General features: G+C 38.8%; 1 protein-coding gene across 3 annotated transcripts in view; it reads right to left on the minus strand.

Annotated features, from left to right (window-relative positions):
* arhgef25a (Rho guanine nucleotide exchange factor (GEF) 25a) overlaps positions 1-16,647 on the minus strand; it is a 59,108-nt gene that overhangs the window by 35,227 nt on the left and 7,234 nt on the right. The window contains exon 1 of one of the 3 annotated variants that reach the window (XM_057319575.1): positions 10,987-11,572. The exons of the other annotated variants lie outside the window; for them this stretch is intronic. Coding sequence (XP_057175558.1) covers positions 10,987-11,080 — 94 coding nt within the window. The 5' untranslated portion in view covers positions 11,081-11,572. Of the gene's footprint in view, positions 1-10,986; positions 11,573-16,647 lie in introns of those variants that run through there. 3 annotated transcript variants of the gene reach the window in all.

Raw genomic sequence — 16,647 nt, forward strand, 5'->3', positions numbered from 1 at the left:
ACAAACCCTTATGTGTGAAAACGCCTTAACAGAGCAATCGCACCAGAGTTAGTTTTAATCGAACCAAACATGGCATATGTGAACACACCCTTGTTCTCAATGTAGGTCAAAAACCAGATAAGCTTAGCTGGCGTCGGCTATGTATATACTTTAAGCTGATGAAAGTGCAGTTTTCTTTCCTGTAGATACTCTTCACACCGTTATTGATAAGGCGATACTTATTTGAAATCTGCTCAGGGGAAAATCTCAATCAAAGTCAACAGAGTGTGCTTAACACTCAGGGCCCTACCTGGCGCAATGCGGTGCAAGTGTTTTCGCTAGTTTCAGCCCGACGCAGTTCTCATTTTCCCGTCTTGCACTGCGTTGTTTAAATAGCAAATGCATTGCAATATTTTTTTGTTATTTAAAGAGCACTTTAGTAGAAAATGCGCCTCCACAACGCGCTTTCACTTTACTTATTAGACAGAGGGAAGCGCAGCAGCACACAAACATGCAAAATATAAAAAATAAATGGATTACAATGTAAAAGATTATTATTGTGTACATAAAGATAAAATCTGGCTTGTCCTGTAGATGGTCTGCTCTCGCGCTTTAACCTCACGCACGAGCAGATGCGTTTCCTCTCTGGAGAAGTGTCCAGTCTTTGCTATTGCAAATTCCTCCGTGAAAGTAGCGAATCCGCCACGGCGCGAGCGCAACTGGCTCTTAAAGGGAATGAGAGATGAGACTCTGATTGGTTTACTGCACGTTACGCCCAAAAAACACCCATTACTCGTTAAGAGAATCGGGACAACCCGATTAGACCATGCGCGCCGACCGTTTTCCCGTTGTCAAACTAGCAAAAGTGGATTCGGACATGCCCTGAGTGCACCTGCGCCGTGTGCTTTAGATTAAAATAGGGCCCAGACTTAAAAATACAGTTTCTTAGCCTGCTTGAGATTTAAAAACAGAGCTATCCCAGTTTAAACAAGGATATTTTGCCTAGCTTAATAGGTATCTGCGTGGGAAAATTACTTCTGTGTGTAATACGTACAAATGACGATGCTCAGTGTGAGTCATACAGTAGGTGACGCGGTTAACATAACCGAACGCACTGTATACAGTATGTACTATAACGGTTGTTAAGCCTCCAGCATACATTTTTATTCCTTCTCATGTCTTTCGATTTCGTCTAAGTCCCATTGCCATGGCAACTAAACCCTAAGGGAGGAGAGTTAGGGACAACAACACAAAAGAGAAGTCAGAGAGAAAAGTTATGGGCATTGACGGACATAGAAACAAAGATAACGCCCTCGTGCAAAACACGTTTTGGAAAGTTCACTTTACAAGAGAGAGCCTGTTAACAATGACATCAAAGTCACACTTAAAGAGACTGACTTAGAAAATGTCAAGCGAGCACCACGTGTGTAAAAGATTGTCTAGCTTGCTTTCCTTTCATTTACTAAGCTCTTCTGCAACTTTGACTAATAATGTTGTATACAATATATGGCTCCACAACGAAGCTGCATACTTTCCCTTTATAAGACAGCACATGAACGTCTCACGAACTCATTTTATTTCCGGCCAAGGTCAAGAGAAACCCTATACAGACATGGATTTCTTCGTTAGTCCCTGACTTGTTGCATAACAGGATAAAACACTATATTTCACCAACAAGCATCTGTCCTCTTTCACATTCTGTGTCCTCTAAGTTAAGCTGCTATTGGTCCAAGAGGTTTAAGAACTGTTTCTGCTCCACTATAATTTGTTTGTTCACTACAAGAAAATATATCTGCCAGTGAGATCCGTTGAGAAGCCTCCAGGGAAAACATCTTTGAGAGGCTGCCAGCAGTCACAGAGAGACCTTTGTGTTGAAAAACACAATTCAATAACGGCACACTAAAATACACATCAAGGGTAAGTGAAAACATGTCTTCTTTTACCACGATAAACACCAGCGGCATGTGGCTCATTCTGGCATGCGTGATGTTGTGCATCACACAACACAATTTAGGGCAGAGTAGACGTTCAAGGAACACGAAGAAGGTTCAATGGAAACGTGTCCTCTCGCTGTCTTTTTTTCTAAACAAGGCATGGAATGCACTTCTGTGTCTAATAACTTGTGCTCCATTCTTAGTCACACTTTTGCTCGAGTGAAGGGAACACCACCTGCGTAGAAAATATTTGGGGGCGGTACAAGTTCAGAGAGACAGACTAAAATAAGGCAGCAAAGCCCCCCCTTCAGTTTTTATACAATCTGACAGTGATTTTATCACTGGAGGTCCACGGGTTACTGCACTGTTGGATGTGCTAACCCTACTATGGGCTGCCTAACTGGCCATACATAATACCTCATATCATGAACAAGATGAAAAAATATCAAGTAGACAATTTCTAAAGCAGTGTTTCTTTTTTAATATCGCTGTATGTGAGCAGGGCAAATGAGATTAAATCTCTCACAGTAATATTAACGTCTTATATTTGACTGCATTATCTCACAAGAGACAGATCACATGAGCTCCGCTGTCTTCACACCTATTAGTAGTTGCTGCATCACATAGCTACTCATTTTATTTGTTGCATCACTAGACACGCTCACACTAACAAGAAGCAACCAATAATGCTGTATTTTTATATTAACATACTTTTCATTAAAACCAAGAAGAAAATGATGTGTATACATTTCACATTGCTTTAAAAATAACTAATGCATCATAGATATTTGTGACCCTGGACCACAAAACGAGTCTTAGGTAGCACTGGAATATTTGTGGCAATAGAGCCTCTGATCTCAAAGGCGATCTCAATATTTTGATTTTTTGGCACCCTCAGATTCCAGATTTTGAATAGTTATATCTCGGCCAAATATCGTTCTATCATAACAAACCAATGGAAAGCTTATTTGTTCAGCTTTCCTATGATGTATAAATCTCAATTTCGAAAAATTGACCCATAAGACCCATAAGGTTTTGTTGTCACAATTATATAAAAAATGTCTATGCTTTGTAAACAGTATTAAAGGAGTTCCTCATATGCTGTGTTCTTATTTTTGGTCCAAAACTTTTTAATAATTAAAAAAAATGTGTCATGAAAGAACTGAGCAATTTGGCACAATTATATATTTATCCACATAACTCATTTAAAAACTTACTATCAAAAGGTTTTTAAGATTATGAGCAACACTTCAGTGATATATCAGTGTTTATATCAAAACCTTTTTTGAAATGTCAAAGTTGGGAAGTACTTAAGTACTCAAAAACATTTTTCCAGTATCTTTACATTTAGACAATAAAATTTATTTCAATTTACTAAAATGTATAAAGCAACTTTTCACTCTAATGCTTTTCATAAATACCTATTTTACCTTTAAAACTTTAAGTAAATCTACTTAAGTATTAAATGTAAAACAACTACATATTTCCATCTTGAAAACTACATTATTTACTAAATGTAGTCATGTAGAAGGTATGATATATGCTTTATAATGTAGTAAAGTCAAATTTTCCAAAGTAAAAACATTGATAAAACACAGATATTTCAAAATATACTTAAAAAAGAAAATGGCATATTTTCTAATCTAGGGAGGACTTTCAAGGAGGATTGCCTCTCTTACCTGCCCAGATCAAATGGCCCCAGAAAAATACCCAAATGTTTTAAAGTTCAATAGATGTAAAATATTTAAGCTATTGCATCCAGCTGAGCTCAGAAGTTTAATTTAGCATGATTCACAGAGAAAGGGAGAGCAGAAGACAGAAAGACAGAGAATTACTAAATGAGATTTGCCCCTGGAATGATCTTAACACTCCACTTGATTTCTCGCAGGCATATCATACAATTTCAGCCCAATATTCAACTGGGGCTATTTCTTCATTCTGTTAAAGAGCTGTGAGTGTGCATGCAAGAGACTATGTCAGATGGAAAGATGGAAGGAAAAGAGAAAGAGAAAAAGTGAGAGAGAAAGGGGGATGGGTGCTGGGTTAAAAATATCTCCTACTAAGCAACGGAGCAGTCTCAAGTACCTCTGAATGCTGTTCAGTTTTTGCTATTTCTGCAGCTTTTTCCATAATGCATGGAGGAATGAGACCTTATAAGTGGATAACAAAAAAAGAGCAGCCAGTTTTGTCTGCATAGTCAAAAAAAAGCATAACCTTTAAACTGCAGTGGTCTAGTGGAAATTGAACACAGACCTCTATTTGGCAATGGCAGTCCGCTGTTAAAAGTGAACATAAAACACTGTTTGCCACTCATTTTATATGTACTTCCATAATTTGACATATTTCAAACTTGAACAGGATATTTGACAGGAAAAAATGTCACAATTGATTTGATAAAAAGTGGCCATTCCATGTGGTGTTTGGATAGGAGAAACTGTAATATTAAAGGGCTTGATGAAATAAATAAAACGTGTAAACATATAATCATTGTTGCTGTCATGCAAACTAATTGCTACTCATGGGTTAAAACGTACATTCAAATAATCGATTTGTCTTTCAGTATTTCAAAAAGTTACATCAATGAATTGTGTCTAATAAAACCAGAAATGTGCATTAAGAAAATACTTTCAATTTGGATTTCACGTTTCAATCACTTGGTCAAATAAAGTTGCAGATTTAAACCATATATTGCTAAAGCGTTGCCAAAAAACCTGAGTACTACTGCGCACCCAGGTTGTGCCAAGCAAGCAGTCCTTACAGTTATTGTACTTTAAGTGGTCTATCATAAAAAAACTGCCTGCTAAACAGCACCTGTCCAATTAGACAGCCCAATTAAAAGAGCCACTTAGCAATGCTCATGTGCAACAGGAGCAAATCTGCCTTTTGTGAGATGGTAGGTTGAGCTGTGAGATATAAGAGTGTCAGCTCATGACATGGCTGAATCAAGATGGCTACACTGGCCTCATGGGCTAGCGACAGACTGAATGTGCATGCATGACAACACTAGCAAGCTCATGGAAATACTGTGACTAAGACAAAGCAAAGTCATCTGTGGTCATCAGTAGGGCTGTGGCATCTCACATCGGGGCTGAACAGAACTCTCTGACAATCTAACATAAAAGGATGAAGCTGAAATGGATAATTTGTCAGCATCTCAGTCAAGTGTAAATCTCATAAATTAGCATGACAACACCATGATGAAATAATGAGTAAAATAATATTGTACAATGAGTAACATAACATTTGTCCGGGCTTCAAATTTGCCGTACTAGAAAGACGAATGTACGAGAATGAGAAAGAAACAATTGTGGCTCTTTCTCGATCCTAATGGCCTCATGCCTCCCAGGCATCACCTCGGTTAGCTTCTATATTGCTTTGGGGTGAAACAGAGAGCGGAAACCTGCAGGTGAAAATGAAGGCATGGGGCGACAGAGAGAGCGGAGGCTTGGAAAGCAGAGCAGAGGCTTGGAAAGAAGACAGTTCTCTTGGCAGAGCAACGGTGCTGATTCACTCCATTCACTCCCTTATTTCCTGCCACTGGAGCCTGTCTGCAATACTGACACACACTACTGTTCTCTTACAAAACTTAGTGAGCTGACTATGGAGAGAGCATGATAGTACATCGATGATGAATCGGTGTCTCATAATTATTCATGACTTCTGTGTTTTCTTTTCCAATGAGAAGACATTTCTCCTAGTTATTCATGATAGTGCCTGGTATGTTTCCATCTGACCCTTCACAGAGAGGCATTCATGGCACATGATAGTAAGCTGATGGATAAATGAAGAAAAAAGCAGAATACAAAAATACATATTCCGATGATTATATATAAAATAGGGCTGTCAAACGATTAATCGCAATTAATCGCATCCAGAATAAAAATTTGTGTTTACATAATATATTTCTGTGCAATGTACATATTAATTTTGTATAATAACACACACACACATACATGCATATATTTAAGAAAAATATACAAATTTATCAACATATATAATTTAAATACTTGGTAAATATAAATAAATACATATAAATACGTAAATATTTCCTAAATATGTATACATGTATGTGTATGTGTTTATAAATAAAAAATAATAATATGCACAGTGCACAGACAAATATTATGTAAACACAAACTTTTATTCTGGATGCGATTAATCACGATTAATCGTTTGACAGCCCTAATATAAAAGTATATTTTTTGTGAAATACACTATATGCGGTATATACAGTATGTGGGGGAAGGGCTTCTCCACAGAAAGTGATAAATACATGACAGTTGTTAAAATTGTTGCAAAGAAACAGGCGCAGATGACGGAGGTGACTTCTGACCATTGAAACGCTAATTTCACCTGTTTGAAGCCCGCTCGTCGCGGATGTGAGTAAGGCCGGAACAGTAGCAAACTCGGGAAACTCGTTTTACTTGGGAAGGCTTTTAGAAATGGAGGCAAGTGGACTTTTGGACTTGCTCATGAAGGCAGTCTGCGTGCGGTACCGTGACCCGAGGACTTTTCCTCTTTAAATGCGGTAACTGTCATATTTGAACTAGAACAGTTATCCATGCATTTTGTTAAAAATAAATACTCATTTTATTACATGTAGTGGTTTCTGTAATACCGCTGTGGCTTGAACGTATGATTCGTGTAATGACTATATATTTTAAGATATGGAATCGGATCAATTTCTCTCCTGCCCCGCCCACTCCCCCACTCTTCTTCTCACAGCGTTCACACTCATTTAAGTTGCATGTTTCAAAACGACAGTGAGGTAGACTGTAGCTGAAAAAGGGGGGCTTCATGACACTTTATGGCATCTTACTGTACGTGCACTTTAGACATACTGTAATAATTGTTCCTAAAGATATTCAATATATGTTTGATAACTACTTTCTGCCCAATTTTAAGGCAGCATTACATGTATTCTTCACAGAAAGAAGACAATCCCAGAATGCATTGCGATGAGGCGAGAGAGAACGATAGATTGTAATTAAACTTTTAATTCAGCAATAAACTACTAGTACAAAATAGTAAAATGGAAATACAGTTGATTATTAATATCATTTTAGTTAATGCTACATATTTGTATGCTTTGCCATGGTAAAAATGCAATATACCAGCAGATGTTGTGACTTACTGGTACCGTCTCCCTCTTAATCACAACCATGATGACAACTCATTCCCGGCCTTCATTAAAGACCAGACAGTCTAAAGCAGATGGGTTTAGGTTTTAAATGCCTCTGAAGATTTCAAGTTTGGTAACATAAGGCTGATATTGGGGCAGCCATTTTGTTTTCACGTTACAAGTTGCAGTCGGAGGGTCACGCTGAGAGGAGGATCTGACTGCAGCTACAAATATCTGTACCGTGACAGGCTCACATGGACTGCTGGGAAAGAAAATAATCATATATCCATTAACCACGGAAACAGCACATTAAGCAGCGCAGAAGCATCTCAAAATCTCGCAGGCGCACGCTTTCCTAATGTAAAGAATCTTTTCCTCAGGACACCTTAGATAGTTCCCAGGCCTTACGGCATGCTCTTCTCCTCAAACACAGCTGCAGAAATCCACAACAAGATCCTTTGTTGAGCTCATTTTAGGGAAAGACATGTTTTTTCCTGAGGTAAAAACTCGGCTTCCTGCTCCGGGGCCAAGGAAGTTTCAAAGATGACACAAACTCTTAGCACAATTCTTGATACGGCTCCCAAGAATGTTTAGATCTACCATTTACCTTCTCTGTTTTTATGCTTTATCCCTGTTAATTTTGTTCCTCATAACCGCATTGTCCTTCTAGCTGCAAGTTCAGTGTGACGCTATAACAGCAAATACTTTAAAATGTGCTATCTCAGCAGCAATCTCTGCTGATGCTTTATAAAATAAAGTCAATGCATCGTGCCATTACGTCGAAGATTTCTGTTCCAAGTCTATCAATTCTCTAAGTGGGATTATGAATGATACATATTTCATATACGCATGACGACACTTTATTTACACTTTATTTAGTCTTCACTCATGAGTGAGAAAGTGTTCTATGCTATAAGCTACTTAGTCACGATCATTTTAATAATGACTAAACAGATGATTGTCATGTGTCATTAAGACAGAGAAGAGACGTCATCTGGTGGAATCCTGCTGGGCTTGTAAATAATAGCCATCAGCTGCAGTGTGGAAAAGGAACAGCACTCACTGCTATGTAATTACCAGAATGATAGCTTGGCTGAAAAAAAACAATGCGATTGCATTCTGTTCTTTGGAAAGATGACTCTGTGAATGTGTGGAAATGATTGAATAAAATAAATATTATATAAATATTATAAAATAAATAAAATGCTATTAAAATAAACAAAATAAAATAATATTGAAATATTACAAAATAAAATGATGTTAAAATAAACATAATAAAAGGACATTGAAATAAACTAAATAAAATGATATTACAACAAAATAAAAATCAAGAACAGAGAAAAATCCTCTTGGATAGGACTACTAAGTACTATACTGTTGTTGGAGTAGCATGTAAATACTATATGGTATATAAATAAATAAGATAATCACTCGGTCCCATGGTAATTTAACAATTCACAGTAAAATCGGCAGTGTTAAAAAGGTCAAATTAACACTCACAGTGTACTGTATATATAATCCACACTCTCAAAGTGTGGATTATATAAACACTGTGAGAGTTAATTTGACCCTTTTTAACACTGCCGATTTTGCTGTGTAGACACTTCAGTCCCACCCTAAAGTAAAAATGTCATGCATTAGATAACAAAAAATCTAACATCTGCAAACCAACTGTGCAAGACCTTTATCTCAAAACTAACTTTAGTTTTCAGGCGTCATTTTTAAAGAACTCCACAAAAGCTGCCCCAGGTGTAGTTCAGCACTTTAACTATGGCCCAGAAAGTGTCAAAACACATTATACAAAATTGTAACAAATTGTTTAATCAATCAAAACCCAACAACCTCCTTGTTAAATAGTTTGCCTAAAAGTGCTACATTTAATGTAAACACTTGCTTGGGACATAATGCAAAGATGTGCATGGCTAAAGTATCCAAATACATTTTATTTGAAACCATTAATTCATACCATGGTACCACCACTTTACTTTTTTTTTGTAAAGGACAAGTTGCAAAGTCAAGTGTACAGTATGTGGCTGCTTGCATAACTCTAGCCATGGGTATGGAAAAGTGTGTTTTGGGAGACGGTCTGTAGGGTCATAGCAGGGGTGTGCGTGACACAGTGAACTAAACTGACAGTGTGAGACCGCCTGCCCATCTAACTGTGCAGAAAACAGCTCGCCTGCCGCCCTCCTGCTTTGGACGTATTCAGGTTGTGTACTTTATTCCTGGGGCTGAATAAACATTTAGCTCTCATCCAAGCGTGATTAAATGCTCTTACATAAACCAGCCATTTATACCCAATTCTATTACAGAATACAGCTTATGTGTTAGACTAAGACATACTGTATAATCTCCAAGGTAAAAGAGTAAGATTGGGAAGCACAAAAAAACATAAAAAGAGATGGTAGGAGGAAATCGCATATGAATTTAAGCTGCTCCATCTGCCTACAGCTTTCTCATCATGCGATTTATATTTAAGCAGGAGAGATTGATGCTAATGCCCTGCATTAAAATTATATTCGCTAGCATTTGAGAACTGGTAGCCACATGGTAGCATCACAAGTAACCGTACAGCCATTTTCTGCTTAAAAGGCGTTTAAGGGATAAGTTAGCACACACACGTCCACTAGAACTACAGATCTGCCTTGACACCTAATGTGTGCTGTTTGTATGATTAAAAGCGCCATTCCAGCGTTCCTTCTTAGGGAAGATAAGCATTTAGAAGGCCATTATGTAACCGCAATGCATCAATTCGAAACAGTAAGGAAATGGATGTTTAGTTACAAAAATGGTTAGAGTTTGGAGAGTTTGCAGCCCTTACATGGTTTGTGTGGTATCTCGAGAGTTAAGAATGATGTCTGCGGCTAACTTAGATGATCCCAAGTGAAGGTAGGAAGCTCATACTTTGGCTCAGAGGAAGAGTATCCATTAAATAAGCAATGGAGATTAAACTGGAGGCATCTTAACTATGCCAGAGCCCCGCAGAGGTGGCTATAGCACAAACAATGATAAAAGAAAGCTTCATTTTTCCACGATTTTTGCAACTCTGTTTGGTCGCACTGGTGGCACAGAAACTACATATTTTAGTTTTAAAAGGGCATTTAAAATCTACACTAATTTTAGCCGCAAAACACACAGAATAAAGCAAGAATCATTTGCACTAATCATGTCTGTATGTGTATTTGTAGTCCCTATTCCGAATCCATAGTTTTCAAAGCTCTGCACTGCCACACCTTAACAATACTGACCACCAAGACCATCTGAAAACAAACACAGACCAAAAAGGATGAGACAAGCCGAGGAACAGAGAAGGAATGTTTTTGAGTTTTTATCCACCCACGTGCTGCACATACATAGACCACCCAGACCCCCCATGAACACGTTCACACATAAACATATATAGAAACACACATTCATATAATTACACGTGTGCACACACTCCGGCTAGTACACAAAGCTAGACGCTTTGCCTCTCGATAATCGTATGTGCGTTTGAGAGAGAGGAAAAAAGTGTTTGCAAGGAAAGCCTTAACCAGGAGAGGTGGCAGACATCTGTTGCTCCAGCTGAGCGCAAGACGAGAAGAGGCACCCCCCTTTAACACCCCCCACACACATACACAAACATACAAGCATGTAATGCAAAGCAATGCATGCAAGCACACAGCTCTGGTGAGCAACAGTGTGCGCTTTTTAAAGGAGCGATAAGGAAAAAGGTGGGTGAGCATCTGTCAGTAGATTTGGAACAGGGGAATGGAGAAACAAAAACAGAACACTGGTGGGGGAGGACTGAAAAAACTGAAATAACACTGGATAGAAATCAACTACAGCTCACATGTTCAGCGCTCCTCAGCCAAACGTTATTCAAGTTCTATAAAAAAATACAGCTCACTACATCAATAAAAGAACCATTTCAGGCTTGCCTCTACAGACACAACATGCGCAGTCACTGACCTCTGACCCGGGCATAACAGCAGCCGCACTTTGCCAGGACTTTCCGGAACAAGTGGTGGCAGGCGCAGCCCCGATGGTGATGACTCCCCTTCATGGTAAACCCCAGTCGCTGACCACAAGATTAGCAGACGTGGGCATGGCACATCACACACTCATTCACTTGCGCGCACACTCGTGCCAGGGATATCCCCGTCACTGTAATTCCAAAGAGGTTCAAGGAGAACCTCAAACAAATCCCGGAAAGAACGCGAAAGTCCTCCACTCCTAAAGGGAATCATATACTGTCCAGATATCCAGCCTCTGGTTGTCACTCCACAAGGAGAGAATAGCGGCAGTCAATAGCACAGCTCAGTCTCCCCTGTTTTTCCACGCTCCTGCTCTGCTTAAATGACAGACTAAGATTGCTAAGAGAGAGAGAGAGAGAGAGAGAGAGAGAGAGAGAGAGAGGGGAGGGGGTGTGGGGGGTGGAGTTAGCGGCTCGACTTGCTGGCTATTCCAGGATACAGTTCCCACTCCCCCTTTTCTCTCTTCATCTTCTGCTCCCCTAAAGCTCTGATCTTTTTTGATAATTCTCTCTCTCCCTTGCTCTCTCTCTCTCTCTCTTCATTCGATTCAAGTTGTCTTGCTCCGTTTAGCTCCTTCACAATACCTTGTGGCTCAGGCTACTCCAGATTTAAGATAAACAAAGTGGAAGAAAATCTTCCCATGAGTCTAATGACACGTAATTGCATCTGGTAATTATATCAGGAGTGCCGGGCTAAAACAGTCTCTCATCGGCCAATTTCAAGCAGAGGGGCAGTAACAGAAAATATGGGAGGATTGTGTTTACTGTACACAGAGTTTACAGGGCACGAGGGCAACAAGATACCGGTGGCTGCCCTTTTATGACTTCAGACAGTTGCAGATCTGGGAAGATACACAGACGCAGTTGGGTGTGGTGAATACGGATATCACATTACAATGTTTACAGGTTTTGATCACACATGTCTGATGGTGTGTTCATACTGTACGCCCAACGCTGGAGGCCGAATGGTGTGAGCGTGTATTTAAATGCAGGTCAACTCTGATTGGACATCCTGATATACGACACATTTAGGCAGAGAATGTAACTGACACATGACCATATTTTAGGTGTACTACAGGGACAAATTTGTAAACATTTTGTTTACACGCACGTGCGTGCGTGCGTGCGTGCGTGCGTGCGTGCGTGCGTGTGTGCGTGCGTGCGTGTGTGTGTGTGCGTGCGTGTGTGTGCGTATGTTGTAATGTGGGATGCTGGTGAAGAGGAGCAGGAAATGAAGTGCAGTCTGGAGATTGTGCTGAGTTTGTGTGTGTTGGTGGTATATGTCTTTCTCTGGAGCCCAATTACCCAGTGTCTATTGCAGAAAAGCAGAGAGGCTCCTTGTAAGGAATACATAAAAATATACACTGTCAAACAACTTAAAAACGTATACACTCATGGCTCATAATGCCATAGAAGAATCATTTCTGGCTGAATGTAACTTTAATATCCACAGAACCACAGAAGGCTCTTTAGATTATAAAAAGAAAGATTAACGTCCTGGTCTGTACGTACCTTTAATGACAGAATAGAGGCAGGGCAGACAACTCTAAAGGAGTGCTCACAGACAGCAATAAGAATTAAATCGCTGTAATGCTTATTCAGGCATAATAAAATGTTTTTAAAAAATGTTTAAAATTCTTTATATGCAAAACTTATATTTTTAATATTATGATATCACATGGTATATTTTATAAACTGAATATATCTGTAAAAAAAAATAATGTTACATTTTTTACTCTTCGCTACATTTTGACATTCGCTATCTGCATACTGGTAGCTGCATAACTTGCATTCAAGCTCAACTTTGTCCCTTCGGCAGTGGTCTGTCTCACTCATGTCTTCCCAAATGGCCAAATCTCATTGAAACCGCATGAGGTCCTCTTGTGTTCCTACGCATATCTTAGTGTAAACGCCACCTCAGCCAGCCTGCTGTCTGCCTTGACAAAAATGGCAGAGGATTTTACTTGCAAGAACAAAAGGGAGCTGCATGTTCCTCTATTATAATCGGTATAATCCAACTACACAGACAGAACAAACAGTATTTTAATTTGGTTAAAAAGGAAAACAAATTAAATCAAACTAAAGGAATTTTCAAAGGATAGAACAACAAAGCATGATGTGCTGTTTGTATTTCTCATCTGTTAATGCACCTAATGTTTACTACTGTGAGAGGGAACAACACGCACTGTAGATACAATACAATACAATTTTCTCATTTTACCCTCCTCGTGTCCCTGCTTCTCTTTGCCTCACTCTGCCCTTCACCAGCACTCTTGGCTCAGTGCAATACTGGAGGAAATTATCCATGACAGGAGGGCAGATTTAGTTAAGTTGTTCTGAACTCATGTTGTGTTTGCTTTTCCAGTTGAGGTACAAGCAAGCAAATAGTTTCGGTGGCAAATGCCTCCCTCAAAACTAACATCCTGAGAACAGACTCAGAGAGGAAGAATTCATTTGGCACACTCACATGTTTTGCAGTGTATGTACTTTTAAAGAAGACTGTTACATAATAATCAAGTTCTCTATTGTGAAATAACACCCAGTCATCAAAGATGCACGTACAGGGTGCATAAAATTTTTCTGTCAGTAGGGGGATACTGTGCATCGGGGTAGATATTTGGCCCTCAAGAATCTTCTTATCTGATTTTCTGTGAAACTCAAGGGCCAAACACAAAAAACAGGCATTTCCTTGTGTACACCATTAAATAAATGCTGTAGATATACTATAAAAGAAAACTCTTACAGCAGTCAAAACTTATTTAACTTTTGTATGGTGTTCATGTTTTTGTTATTCAGCCAATGTTGTGGGTCTAGTGGACCTGCAGCATTATTGTTATTTTTTAAATCAATACAACCATAAACGTTAACGTTGCTATATGTAATTTTGTTAAAAAAGAAACATATGATATATATAATATCTAAAACATACTTACATTTAATAATTATTAATGTCCAAGGTAAAAAAATAATCTCATTATCTTTTTTTGAATAAAAAACCTGAACACATATCTTCTTTACAATGAGAACAATCATGATGCTGCATTGTTTTCATAAACCATGTTGCATCCATGCATACAGATCCAATTCTGATCTGTGTTATTTTACCAAGAATGTTAAAGAGATACCCACATTTATTTGATCAGCATCACTGATATTTGTTATTATGGTCACGATGTGCTTTCCTTGTTTGTTGTTGTGACCTAACATGACCTAACCAGAGGTGACCTCAGCAGAACTTCTTGTCTGCGACCTAACAAATGCGGTCTGGTCCAAATTTCACTGCATCCTGTTTTTTCTCATATCCTTAGCAAACACAAAAGCACATATTGGCTGAATGTACATACAACATTGTTTACATGTTCCTGTGTTTCTTATAAACCTTCACAGCTGTCAAAATGAGGGATTGGTTTATTGTAACATTGTTTGCATCCTAAATACACGCGAAATACTCACAATAAATACTCGCATATGACAATACTCACAGTAAGCATGTTTAAGATCCGCAAGCTACTGTTTTTACCACCAGAAATCAAAGGTTAAATCTAATCATGCAACTATAACAATTGTCCTGTAAGTCAACTTGCACAAATGTGTGTACATTTAAGACAATATAAGGCATATTTACAAATCTTGCAGACTTGTTTACAGGTAAGTGGAGGGCACGGTCAGGAGAAAAAGCTGATGTATTCGCTGTAAATATGTTTTCCATCCCTTTCTCTCCCTCACCAACACATCTAAATAATCATGAGCAATTGCTTCCACCCGCCGAATCAACGCCACGCTCTGATTTTATTAGGATGTTTAGTCCTCTCAATTTCTAATACTTTCATCTTTCTCTTACTAAAAGCAGGAGCTCCAATTAAGGCTGCATGAGTACACAGCAGTGGGAGGACAGAGAGAGAAAGAGTGGGCAGCGGGCCGATTGACTGCAGTCATGGTGTTGTATGCATTGCACTTTTTTTGCTCTGAACTCAGAGATTAGCCAGGACAGTCACACACGTATACATATGATTCAAATGCCAACTCATAAATTAAAAGGAATCCCATTCTTAGCCTGAAAAGACCTCAGATTTGTTTCTGACTGACATTTAGAAACACAAAACACACCTGCAGGATGATGGGAAATGTACCAAAAGGTGCCTCCTCCCACAATCCCTCTGACCAGAACTCCTATTCTATGCATACTTTACTTAAGCCTATACTCCCTGCGATCCTATAAATCTACTCACAAAAACATCCTGAAGAGGATTTTTAAGGATTACTGTTGAGATATTGAAAAATATAGGTTTATAACATAAACACAATTATTCTTTGCAACTTCTTGACACACACCGCTATCAGACAACCACAAATAATGCTGAGCTTATGTAAGACAATCTGCTTCCAATTATAATATATACACACTCCAAAGTTACATTTCCTTATAAAGCCTCTCCTTGCATATTATTCTGATGTCTGGAGCATCACACATTTCCTCTCAATTTTTTATCTCTTTCCGGGTGTCTGTTCAGAAAACATCAGATTACACTTCATTATTTGTATTTATACAAAATCCAAACACGCTTAAATTTAACTGTGCAAATTCCAAAGTAGATAAAAGAGAAGATGGAGTGCCGATTTATACTGCCAAGACTGCTAATTCCAACTCCTAATGGAAATGCACTGTAATACATACAGTAAAGAAGCGGTTCATAACATCAGTTCATGTGATAAGAAAGAACGTCTTCATGGCTGCAAACACAGACCCCACACAGCAAAATCGCCAGTGTTAAAAAAGGTCAAATTAACTCTCACAATGTATATATAATCCACACTTGGATAGTGTGGATTATATATACACTATGAGTGTTAACTTGACATTTTTTAACACTCGGGATTTTGCTGTGCAGCATCTATGTGCAACAATGTTATTCTCAACCCCACAGCCAAATAGAACGACTCCTCAAAAACTCCCCGTCTCTCAGCGGCTCGGATCAAAGCCTACCCTCCCCGGAGCGCTGTTCATCATGTGGACTTGGCTATGGCATTTGGAAGAATGTGTAGAGAACTCTGCTCTGATAAACGACCAACAGGCAACAGTTAGCACCAAAGAGCAAAACAAAACAGACCTACGTCCACCACACACAAACATGACCCGTCCACTTTCCGAGCTCCAACTTAACCACGGATCTATCAACAACATGCTGCATCTCACCCAACTGTTAACAATTATTTACATCCAACTGATAAACACACACGGTGGAATACACAAACAGCACTACAACTTTATGGTGTGTTTGACACTGTTCTAGAAGCTGATGGAGAAGATGGCTGATGGTTGCAGGGTGTCAACGTTTGGCTCCCAGCCCTGAACTCCAGCACAGAGACCAGCAGTTTATCAACATGTCTGCAGAATTAACACAAGTATTCTGTCTGCTCTCCATAACAACGCTGGTTTATTATCAAGTCTTAAAGGAACAGTGCACACAAAAATTAAAATTCTGCCATTATTTTTTCTGTCATCTTCTCATAGTGGTTTCAAACATGTATAGATGAACATTTTTGGGGGTGGTAAACTACCGTATCTCATTAGTTTATGCTCTGAGTTTATTTAGAGT

This window comes from Triplophysa rosa, linkage group LG21, assembly GCF_024868665.1.
Source record: "Triplophysa rosa linkage group LG21, Trosa_1v2, whole genome shotgun sequence".
Taxonomy (NCBI): domain Eukaryota; kingdom Metazoa; phylum Chordata; class Actinopteri; order Cypriniformes; family Nemacheilidae; genus Triplophysa; species Triplophysa rosa.